Raw genomic sequence first — 12294 nt, 5'->3', positions numbered from 1 at the left:
TATAAATCAGTTTAATGCATCCTTTCTAAATACATGTATTTATTTATTTAACACACAAAAAAATAAAAAAAATAAAAAAAATAATAATAATTCTAACTAACCACACCTTTAAACATTAGAGTACTATTACAAGGTTGTTGGACAGATTTACTAATAGCAACGAATTACCACATTTATCATTTTTAAGTTCTTGGAAGATGCCAAGCAAGAACATACATTTTGAACCAAAGCAACCTCCAATATTTAGTTTAATTATACAAGTCAAGCACTTTTAACCCTCAAGAGTCAACAAGAAGTGCATGCAGTGCTCAATACAAGAAGAATATCAATTCAATAAGAGATGCAACACTCAACAAAACCAGTACAAAGGCAAAAAAGTTTACTGAAAATAAAGTTGCAATGTTGTGATTGTTTCTAAATGGAGTATGGTAAGAATCTCCTGTGACATCATGCGGGCTAGGTAGCAGTAATTTAGCATTCCAACTCCAACCTGATGATTGACAACCTACTACTTATCTAGACTGAAACCTTTAGGTCATCTTTATACATGAACAAAGATAATACAACTTTTTGTCCTGCAAAAACCTCCTTTAATCCCCATTTAGGTGAAATCTTCTCAAAAGTCAGTAAATCACTGTTTAAATCTGGGGAGGACGACATAAACTGGTGACGTAATAACTGAGAACAGTAACAAGCTGAAGTGACATGGTCCAAAATAATGATCTTAATATTTACCACCATCACTGGTTACCTCACACCCAAATCAACATCTATCTCTTGAAGTCAAGAGCCCTTCCTGTGTAAACAGTGTTGAATGAGTCAGAGTCTAATGAACCCCTTGGTTTCAAACATGTCTTGATTCGCAATGAGCAGCCAGAAACCAGGTGCTTGAAGTCTTCAAAAAAAAAATCACAAAAAAAAAATCACAATTCTCAGAAAAGAATGACTGCCAGGATGAAGCAGTGATGAAAACATTTACGCCCACAGTGAATGATGCAAGCAGCTTATTACTTCAAAAAATGAGATCTAACCCTTTCTTACATCTGAAACTCTCAGCAACCTCTTGTTGCTCCACACCATCATTCCTTCGGGAGAAACGCCACCATTGCTTCACTAGCTGTGCCATCTGTCATTTGCCTACTCATCTGTTATACCTTCAACAACCTTTAATTATAAAAGAATTTCACGTGGCATTCAAAAATGTGTGATTCTCTAACCGAAGCGCTGCCAGAAACCTCAGCAGAAAGTAAGAAGCCATTTCAAGACCACCATCGCAGCAAATAAATCCACGACACACGGCTCTAAACTGTAAACAAACGCCTTGTCACCATGGAGACACACTGATCAAACATGTTTTTTTCCATACCTACTGTTCTCCCGGTGCTCTGCAAGCATCCCTCGTTGTTACAGAGGTAATTTAGATCCAGAGATTGCTGAGAAAACAACCGTTTTGTAATTTGTGCCGTGTCGACTAGGAAAATGAGAGAAGGCAGAGGACGCTGTGGGAGCGAGTGCCGATTCACGCTCTTTGCTGGCACTGCCAGGAGACCTGTGTGTGTACCAGAGAGCCAAGCCTGCAGGGACTGGCACAGCTGATCCTCCCTGTCACCAGCTCTACCACGTGGCTACATCATGGGGGGGTGACCAGTGTCATACCAGGAGATACCAAATCGGCAGTACAGGGGGATTCATCGATAACATTTAAAGAGCAGATGGCGGTTATGAAATGATCACGTTGTAAAATAAAAACTAAAATCGATCAACAAATCAGAGTAATGACTAGTAATCTAGTCTAGCTCTGGATATTTTGAAAAGGGGAAGTCAGTCATCTGATTTTGAGGAATTAGGCTACACACTGCTGAACACTGGAACATTACCTACTAAATAACCTGAACCACACAAAAATATCCAACATCTACAATCCAGTGCAAACATGAGATATCACTGAAGATTCAAATATTACATAAGGGGCCTTTTTTCAAACAGATATGAAAACAATAACGGCACTTAGAAAATCTGATTGCAGCAAAGCACTGAAGAACAGTCTGAGGACATAAAGATCAAAAGCAGCTCACAACGACATTAATGAAGAGAAGCTTTGTTCAAAAAGCACAGAGGTGACGCTTAATCTGTAGAAGGGTTTTACTGGCACCGATTCATGACACAAAACGCTTCGGCTAAAGTTCTTTGCATATATGCGAGTCATGTTTCCAACAATGTCATTTGGTCAACAGTAACAGCTTGAAGTTTGAATTGTGTAAAACATCACATGTGTAATGTGTGACGCTGAGTGCTGATTCACTGCTCAATAATACACACCGAGCAGCGAGCACGACTCACTTCACTTCACAAAACATTCATTTAGAATGGCACCTAGGTATAGTTTTAGGTATCACAACATAACATATGGAAATAAATATAAAAATAAATGATCATAGTTTCACACACACATGTGTGTGTGTTACTATAGAAAAATTCCAACTGATATGTTTAGTAATACTGAAAGTCCCTACATTTAGTCATAAATGTTTTAATATGAAAATAAATGGCTCTTTTTGTTATGAGAGCCATGATAATAACTGCATTTAAACATTGTTTTAAATGTGTTTTGTACTTGAAAACAGCTGCACATAAACCAAACCTGAAGTTAATTAGGTTGATAAAAAAAGAAATCCAGAGCATTAACTCCTTTTCACTAAATTCATTTTAGCCAAACTTAGTAGTACTGAGTATGTGTTGGGTACATTTCCCATCTCCATTTCCTGTCAAGAGATATTGATGTACACTGGCTTCTTATGCTAGACTGAACATTAATGCTCCCTGCGTGCGAATCTCACTTAATGGTCAAATACCCTGGAAGTCCACTGCACGAGACATTATCAAGCAACATACCTTTAGTTATACATCCTGTGTGAACTCACACTCATTTTTTACAGACATGTTTTTTACATTAGGTTTACTAAATGACTTGGGCTAAATCTTAAAGGGATAGTTCACCCAAAAATGAAAATTTAGTCATTAATTACTCACCCTCATGTCGTTTCAAACCAGTAATTCTTTAGTTCATCTTTGGAAATGAAGATATTTTTGATGAAATCTGAGAGCTTTCAGTCCATTTATAGAAAGCTACGCAAATGTCACTTTGATGCTTCAAAAAGTTCATAAAGAGATTGCAAAACTAATCCATATGAATTGAGCGATTTAGTCACAATTTTCTGAAGAGACACGATCGCTTTATATGATGAACAGATTGAATAGGCTTTTATTCACAAATAAACATTCATCAACTCACATATCAGTTGTGGTAAATGGAAGCTCAAGCATGTTCGTCTGACGTGCGAGAACCAATGAGGTTCATTCTCGTGTTACGCAGCACGTTTGAGCTTCTGCAAGAACCAATGAGGTTCATTCTCGTGTTACGCAGCACGTTTGAGCTTCTGCAAGAACCAATGAGGTTCATTCTCATGTTACGCAGCACGTTTGAGCTTCTGCAAGAACCAATGAGGTTCATTCTCGTGTTACGCAGCACGTTTGAGCTTCTGCAAGAACCAATGAGGTTCATTCTCATGTTACGCAGCACGTTTGAGCTTCTGCAAGAACCAATGAGGTTCATTCTCGTGTTACGCAGCACGTTTGAGCTTCTGCAAGAACCAATGAGGTTCATTCTCGTGTTACGCAGCACGTTTGAGCTTCTGCAAGAACCAATGAGGTTCATTCTCATGTTACGCAGCACGTTTGAGCTTCTGCAAGAACCAATGAGGTTCATTCTCGTGTTACGCAGCACGTTTGAGCTTCTGCAAGAACCAATGAGGTTCATTCTCGTGTTACGCAGCACGTTTGAGCTTCTGCAAGACGTTTGGGTTGAGCATCTGTTTATGTTCGCTGATCAATGTTTATATGTGAATAAAAGTCTAAATTCAATCTGTACATCATATAAAGTGATCGTGTCTCTTCAGAAAATTTGGACTAAACCGTTCAATTCATATGGATTAGTTTTACGATCTCTTTATGAACTTTTTGAAGCATCAAAGTGGTAGTTCAATTGAGGGACAGAACTGGCACAGATTTTATTAAAAATATCTTCATTTGTGTTCCGAAGATGAACGAAAGTCTTACGGGTTTAAAACGACATTAGGGTGAGAAATTAATGACAGAATTTTTATTTTTGTGTGAACTAACCTTTTAAATGTGATGCACTAGTAGCTACTGTAAACCATCATGTAATGACATTTAAATTTACATTGTTCCGTTCGAGTTAAGACAGTGACAAAGTCAAACAAGGTTTAATAGTAAAAGTAAAGAAAAACTGAAAACTAGGTTTATAGCCTCTAAATAGGGGCAATTATGTCACGATTGACTGATTTGGCCCCAAGCCAATATTATGATGGCCCTGGGATAAAATCACAGGTTGAATGACTTGCACAATACAAGGATGGTGTGTTGATATAATAAAACCACAATAATAGTCTGTCTCTTATCTTATTCACAGTTCTGTATACCCTCACCAAAACACACAACACAAATTAAATGGCATGAGCAGCCTGGAGGTATGAAGGCCACACACAGCTGTTCATGAGTCCATGACCTCTACCTGATGCAGCTGTCCACCACTTCACCATTACACCGTGTCCCAATAATTCACCATGGCCTCCATATCACAACTTGAAAGATGATTTACTGGGATTAGTTTCAGCCTTCATGAGTGTCCATGTGTAACGTTAGATAGATAGACAGACAAACGGACAGACAACTGATCCAGTGTGGGAAATTGGGGTACATAATCAGCCAGACAGTCAACACTACATAGATTTTATCACATATGCCGTAAAATAAACACAGAAAGGTAATGTTTACGTTATACACGCTTTATAAAATAGACACCCTATAGGCCAATCAGAATTAAACGGGGAGGGGGGGGGAGAAAAGAAAAATAAATAACGGCCATCATGTAAAAATAGGAAAAGGAAAATAGGAATTAACGTTACATGAGCCAGACTACAAAACAATATATTATTATTATTATTATATTACAAACTGACATGAACCACAAATAAAATTCAATACAGTCGGGATGAGGCGATATCTTCAGTGACAGTACGACAATTACAGCTCACCAAACATAACCTAAATAACCTCAAAATAAGTAATAATAATCACGCATATGATTAACTCTAGGTAAACAATAATAAACGATCGTAATTTGTGAATTTTCTCCACATGAGTGATTATTCGCCAGCAGCTAGCAGTAACAGGCTAGCGGAGTCCTCCTCTCCTAGCCACAGTTAGCCAGCCCCGGCTACACACAACCAATACATGCCGAGCTGTGCCCTTCATTTTCCCACAGCTGGATTGCATTGAATGTCATTTATATAAACCGAATAACATATTTACATTTCTAGAAAGATGCAAAGAAATGAAGCTGTATTTTGGAGGAAGGAAGCTAGCGCCAGTGTGTATATATTTTGCATGTCTCCAGTGTATCCGCATATCCATGAGAACTCACCAGACCAGCCGATGTGTTCAAGCGTCAGTGAGAAGCGCTCTAAAGAGATCCTCTTGCGCTCTTCCCATCCATATTTCACGGGTGATGCCAGTGCTTTCTGAAGTGGTTACTGGTTCTGTTAGATCAGCTAGCTAGTGGCCATATTTAATCCTCGACATCCCAAACAACACAGGCTTGAGCTCGTCCCAGCTCCAGCACTACTTCAGATCTCAGCGGTGTGGGAGACGCTGCCTCCCAGTGCTCGCTGTAGTACTTTAATTACACGGGAAACGGCGACTCCTGCTGGCCTCAACGATGCAGCTCTGCGTTTAAATTTGGAGGAAGTTTTTTTTTTACTCAGGTCAGGTAATAATCGAAGGCCAATCTGTCAGAATTTTATAGTTTGTTTAATGCACTTTACTGCCACAGCAGTAAAAGAAGAAAGGAATGTCAATTTTACATGATGCTGATGTGGATGTTACAGTTTCAGTGCAATCAATATGTAAATATATTCACTTGTAACACATGTATAATCAAACACGTTTCTCAATAATAATAAATCCTACTACTGTGCTATAACTTTATGTTACATCCATTTTACATTCCTAAGATAATCATAAGCATATGCTCCCACAATAAGGAGCAGTTCACTTATAAGGTGAATATTCAATGCTGGTCTAAACACCCGATTAGGGACATAATTGTGTTCTTGGCAACAACATTTCATCAGTCATGACAAAAGCAAATATAAATCAATAACATTTCTACAGCATGCACAGTTGAAGCATATGTTATTCAATCTAAGATCATGTGGCATCAACTGTGAATGGCAAACAAACAAAAGAAGATCAATAACCAAATGACTAATTCTGTAAGTAGAACACAAAGATAAACATGTATGATTCAAATAAACATTATAGAAGAATTTACACAAGTAAACATAAAATATATGTATAAGAATGCAGTATTTCTCCAAGCATATTGCATTTTCGAATGCGAAACATAATTGTATCTTTATTCATTCATTCTTCCTGTTTTAACTGGAACAATCTCTTTTCGTTGCATTTAATTTCACTTAAAAGGTAGATTTTTAAACAGATTATTTTTTTTATTTAAATGAACAAGCACAGAGCTAACGTTTTCATCTTATTGAACACATTTTGATGGAAAATTAAACATTTCAGAGGAAAACATCATCAGAAATTGAATGTAAACTTACAATTAAACTCTAAAGAACATATAATGACTTAAGGATAATGACTGTTTGGCATATTAGAAAATTATATTAGTAATTTTATGACTTTTATGACTAATGAAAAATATTAATCAACCTAACCCTGAAATTTACGGTACTCCTGTTTAATACAGCCATAAACAGAATGGTAAAAGTGCCTGTCTGGAGCCATAAGGTCAGTGACCATCTCGGTGTGGTTCATTTTAGGTATTAGATAAAGAGACATACTGACAGAAAGAGAAGTCAGGAGCTCAGAGAACATCACTGATGATTCCGCCGGAACTATGATGTCATTGGTTCCATGAAGCAAACCCACTGGAGGAACGCTGCAAGAAAATCACAGCAAATTATAAAGTGTTTACAGTTCATTCTACAATGATATAATGAATTGCTCTGACCCTCACACTAGCTAACATAACACAGAGCTTTATTCAGCACCCTGACTGTATTCTGCTGTATGTCTTTCTGTACTGTACTCGTGACCTTTACTTGGTAAACTGCATTGGCAATCTAACAAGTTGGCCAATTTACTATAGTGATACAAAGAAAACAAATGAACGTATTGCTGCTTCAGCAGTTGTTAATGTGTGAATAGAAATATGCAATAACTGTCATACCGTTTCAACTGATCCTTATTCAATTTCTTGAGTAATGATGTTGGTGAATAATAATCAAAGTTCTCCACACCATCCATAGCTTTGTGCATAGTTGACACATATTCAACAGCCCGCATTTTCTCATGCTTATAATGATCCATTATACTGTAAACGCCACTCAGACCTATTACAAAGACAAAAAAACACAACATGAATGAAAAATATTGCTTTACTTGATCATGTTTTTTTCTAAAAACAAACTAAATTAACAGGGGAACCGCTATGCTAAATAAGAAACAATCATAATACAAGAAACATAATAAATCTGGAGCACTGATTTACCTATGATTCCTTTAATGGCAGATACAAGATCTCTCTGTTTGTTGGTCTCAATGAACAATTCTTCTACATTGTTCACCAGAAACAGTGTGGTAATGGAACACAGATGAGCCCCTGCTGAATGACCTATTAATATTATGTTGTCCTGCATTAAAAAGTGTAGGTTCAGAATTAGATGAAGATTTCTACATCAATTTAGCCAAGGTGAAACTGTTTTATTACAAAATAGCATAGAAAATATACACTACCGTTTAAAAGTTTGGGGTCGCTAAGATAAAAAAAAAAAAAATGTTTTGAAAGAAATCTCTTGTGCTCACAAACATACAGTAAAAACAGTAATATTGTGAAATATTGTTACAATTTATTGAGATAACTGTTTTCTATTTTCATATATTTTAAAGTACACTTTATTCCTGTGATGCCAAAGTGGAATTTGCAGTAACCATTACTTTCAGATGATCATTCAAAAATCATTCTAATATGCTGATTTGCTGCTCAAGAAACATCATTTGATAATTTTTTGGAACAAGTGATTCATTTTTTAGGATTCCTTGATAAATAGACATTTCAAAAGAACAGTATTTATTTGAAATACAATTGTTTGTAACAATGTAAAAGTCTTTGCCACTTTCTATTTATTTAATGCATATTTGTTAAATAAAATAACACACCTCAAACTTTTGAATGGTAGTGTACAATGAAAGCACTTTGAAATATTAAAGTGCTAATATTAAACATTAAAAAGTTAATATTACAAAGTGCATTGAGTAATGCTGAACTGTTAAATTGGCATTTGTGATGCAATTTTAAAAGTTTTTACAACATTTAACATTCTGTTAAGTTCATGGAACAGGAAACTCACCTGATCAAGATTGTACGCATGTCCCTTTTCTCTCACCCACAGCAAACTGTCACTAATGTCTTGAATCATATTTAACACATTTCCCTAAAAACACAGCACACATTAAAGAAAAATCCACACTAAAAAAGTAAATAAAAAATATTTATAGGTGGTTTACCTTTGGAAATATGGAATAATCAGGACATATTACAGAGGCATTAAGCTCTTTTGCCATTTGTAAGGCTAACAGGCAGTAAATAGAGCGGTCTCCTGAACCCCAGGCTCCTCCATACACAAACACAACCACCGGTACAGGAGCAGCATCAGAATGGCCCATGCTTGGTGAATAATATAAATCTAACTTATTCCCTCTGCGACCAAAGGTGATGCCCTAGAAAAGGACAGAACAACAATGAAATAGTAAAACAGAAATGAACAAATGTGTTACATCCATCAGCTGGAGTGCCCTTGATTTCCACTAGAGGGCAATCCTCCCTTCTCCTTTGCTTTCCCATCATTAACTACACTTCCCATAAAACATTGCCTGGACTCATTAGGTCTCATTACTTCCACCTGTGTGTGTTTTAACTCGTTTGTGTTTGTCTTTTATAGGCTCTGTGTTTTCACTCACTCATTCTGAAGTCTTGTTTGAATCACCACGGCATATCTGAGTGCTTTTCTGGTTTCCTGTGTTATGGTCCCGATCGTCTGCCGGTTTGCCTGTGTCTTGGACCCTGTTGCTATCTGGATTGTTTGCCCTGTGGTTTTGGATTAACCTTAAAGGAGTAGTTCACTTTAAAATGAAAATTAGCCCATGATTTACACACCCTCAAGCCACCCTAGGTGTATATGACTTTCTTCTTTCAGACGAGTACAATCAGAGTTATATTAATAAACACCCTGACGCTTCTGAGCTTTGGCAGTGCATTGCAACCATCAGATTGAAGCTCAAAAAAAGTGCATCCATTATAAAAGAAATTAATGAAGGCCTTCTGAAGCAAAACGATGAGTTTGTGTAAGAAAAATATTCATATTTAAAACTTTATAAAGTAAAATAACTAGCTTCCGGCCAAATGAACATATTATGGATTCAACTTAAGTGTAAAGCGCAACTTATGTGAGTAATGTGACACACTGCTGATATTTACACTACGCCATGATGCACTACGGCTACGCTACTTCTGACGTCATGAGTTGGCGTAAGTTGCGCTTTATACGCAAGTAGACTGCTTTTGGCTGTTTGGCCGTAAGCTAGAATTTTACTTTTGTAGCGTGTTGTAAATATGAATATTTTTCTTACAGAAACTCATTACTTTGCTTCATAAGGCCTTTATTAACCCCCCGGAGTCGTGTGGAGTTCTTTTATAATGGATGGATGCACTTTTTTGAGCTTCAAGATGGTTGCAATGCATTGCCATTATAAAGCTCAGAAGCGTCAGGGTGTTCATTAATATAACTCCGATTGTATTCGTCTGAGAGAAGAAAGTCATATACACCTAGGGTGGCTTGAGGGTGAGTAAATCATGGGCTAATTTTCATTTTAAAGTGAACTACTCCTTTAAGAAACTACTGCGTTTGGATCCACAGCCTTTGCGTCTCCGGAGCAGTTCATGACAAAGTACATTTTCAAAACATTTTAATATTGCGGTTCATGTTGCATCACAAAACAATAAAAGAATTAACACTGTCCTAAATTTAGACCTAATAGTAGCTTTGTTTCTTAAACTCTCTCTGTGCCTCTGTACTCTGAAACAAACTTTTTTGCATTCTTTTCCTGTCATCTCTGTAAAGCTGCTTTGAAACAATCTGTATTGTAAAAAGCGCTATATAAATAAATGTGACTTGACTTGTACTGTATAGCTCACTGTGTGCCCTGTGGCTAAATAAACCACACCCTTTCTTAACATTAACAGGAATATATAAAAATAGAACTAACTTTCACATAGTGCTTGTTATTTTTGTCATTACTGTACCACAGTTTCCACTGAAAATACAGTTTGCCATACTGCAGATACTTCAGCATTTCAAGCACGGCTCTTGTCAGGCAGTATATGCGTCTGCGGGGAGTACAAGAAACATCGGCATTATTTAAAAAGCCTACAATTAAAGTAGAGTAGCATCAAAATGTTAATGCTGTGTCACCTTGGTTTGACAGCCTCTAAATATTTTTGGTACCCTGGTTTACTGGGCCAGCCATAGAGCCACTGGGCAACCAGAGAGATACTGTAAGGAAGGCCCACTAATAATGCCCCTGCCACCAATGGAAGAGAGAGATAGCACTTCAATACAATCCTGAAACAGAAATAACAACATCATTTATATCACATTAGGGTATAATTATTCAGTATAATGATGAACATTAATAATATGTACTACTTACCTGAACTATTTATGACTCTTCTATGTTGTATGACATTATTTTAACATGATAATTATATTATTTTTTCATGCCAGCTGCTGGTTACATTTTTTAATGTTTATGCTCAAAAAGGCTGCATTTATTTTATAAAAAAAAAAAAAGTAAAATTACAGTAAAAAAGCAATGGTAATATTGTGAAATATTATACACTTTTAATAACTTTCTATTTTAACCAAAAAAAAAGAATGTAATTTAATCCTGTAATGGTAGTCCATTTTCAATCTTTAGTGTCGCATGATACTTCAGAAATCATTCATGCTCATTTACTGCTCAAGAAACATTTCTTATCAATACTCAAAACGGTTGTGCTGCTTAATTATGTGGAAACGGTGATGCATTATTTTCAGGATTCTTTGATGAACAGAAAGTTCAAAAGAACAGTTTTTCCCCCAAAGCGTTTATTTGAAAAAGATTTTCCTTTAAGCATTTAGCATTCGAAATGTTTTAACAATGTAATAGTCTTTACTAGCACTTTTGATCCGTTTAATGTATCCTTGCTGAATAAAAGTATTAAATCACCTCAAACAACTGTATGATTCTTGTATGTTGAATGACATTATTTTAACATGATACTTACATTATTTTTATGCCAGCTGCTGGTTGTTAGTTCTAATACCTGGAGTAGCAAAAGGACTCTGATTATAGTAAATATACAGTACATAGATGCATAGAATCAGATACTATTTCAGAATCTATTAGCAACCTACCCAGGAGAACGACTTTTTTTCCAGATAGTATGTATTCTTTATGTCAACAGCGCCTCCTACATGAAGATACAGTCTGTGGGCTCTCTTCTCTCTTTATCCAAACGAATGCACCAGAATACAATTACTTTTAAAATAGACAAAAAAGTAAAGGTTTGTAAGGAGTTACTGATATTGAAGAGAACAATAACAATGTGCATAATGTATAGTATCTAACAACGTATCTCTTGTGTTAGCTGTCTACAGCAAGACTTTCCCATTACAATGTTCTTCAAAACGTAAGAAGGATTCGCAAGGCTTGATTATGCATTAGAAAAGTCGCAAGCAGATCAAAATAAAATAAACAAGGTTGACATTGCATTTGTTACATAATGACTGTATCTTGGATTTAGCTACATAGTAAAAGATAGTTCAACATGTATTGAAACCAGAACATTAGTGGTGCAAAGAGTGCATTGTGTCAAGGCAGATCACCTGCAGATGACAGAGTCCCGTAAGCCCAGATGGATGCATTCACTGCATGAACTTCCTGACTACTTCTTTCTTTAGCATGCGCAGATAGCATACAATGTTTCTTATTGGCTCGTTGGCTCACGTGGGCGGGACAAATATGCTTGTCAACTCAAACGCACAACTGCCGTTTAGATAAAAAAGACGTCCACATTTATCTATAAATTAG

General features: G+C 36.4%; 2 protein-coding genes across 5 annotated transcripts in view; both read right to left on the bottom strand.

Annotated features, from left to right (window-relative positions):
* Positions 1-5742, bottom strand: part of wdfy3 (WD repeat and FYVE domain containing 3) — a 78472-nt gene extending 72730 nt beyond the window's left edge. For 2 of the 4 annotated variants that reach the window (XM_082168738.1, XM_082168739.1), the window contains exon 1: positions 1367-5454. In XM_082168738.1, coding sequence (XP_082024864.1) covers positions 1367-1395 — 29 coding nt within the window. In that variant the 5' untranslated portion in view covers positions 1396-5454. Of the gene's footprint in view, positions 1-1366; positions 5455-5503 lie in introns of those variants that run through there. The other 2 variants (XM_082168740.1, XM_082168741.1) reach the window with 2 other exon arrangements.
* Positions 5743-5873: 131 nt separating this feature from the next.
* On the bottom strand, positions 5874-12185 carry LOC309498212 (uncharacterized protein). The gene is made up of 10 exons (XM_082168777.1): positions 12090-12185; positions 11619-11742; positions 11489-11527; positions 10635-10784; positions 10429-10549; positions 8671-8883; positions 8514-8597; positions 7655-7796; positions 7334-7496; positions 5874-7042 (listed from the first exon to the last, which is right to left on the bottom strand). Coding segments are annotated over exons 3-10 (1104 nt in total). The 5' UTR covers positions 11491-11527; positions 11619-11742; positions 12090-12185; the 3' UTR covers positions 5874-6813.
* Positions 12186-12294: the final 109 nt, after the last annotated feature.

The sequence above is a fragment of the Leuciscus leuciscus genome (genome assembly GCF_965113295.1).
Source record: "Leuciscus leuciscus genome assembly, chromosome: 5".
NCBI classification, from domain to species: Eukaryota; Metazoa; Chordata; class Actinopteri; order Cypriniformes; family Leuciscidae; genus Leuciscus; species Leuciscus leuciscus.
This window is presented reverse-complemented; position numbering and strand designations above follow the sequence as displayed.

Bases quoted from the DNA above. Each gene is read 5' to 3' on its own strand.
- LOC309498212 (XM_082168777.1), bottom strand. The intron at 8,598-8,670 runs GTAAACCACCTA...CTGTGTTTTTAG, and splicing joins ATTATTCCATATTTCCAAAG to GGAAATGTGTTAAATATGAT. The intron at 7,797-8,513 runs GTGAGTTTCCTG...TTTTTAATGCAG, and splicing joins ATGCGTACAATCTTGATCAG to GACAACATAATATTAATAGG.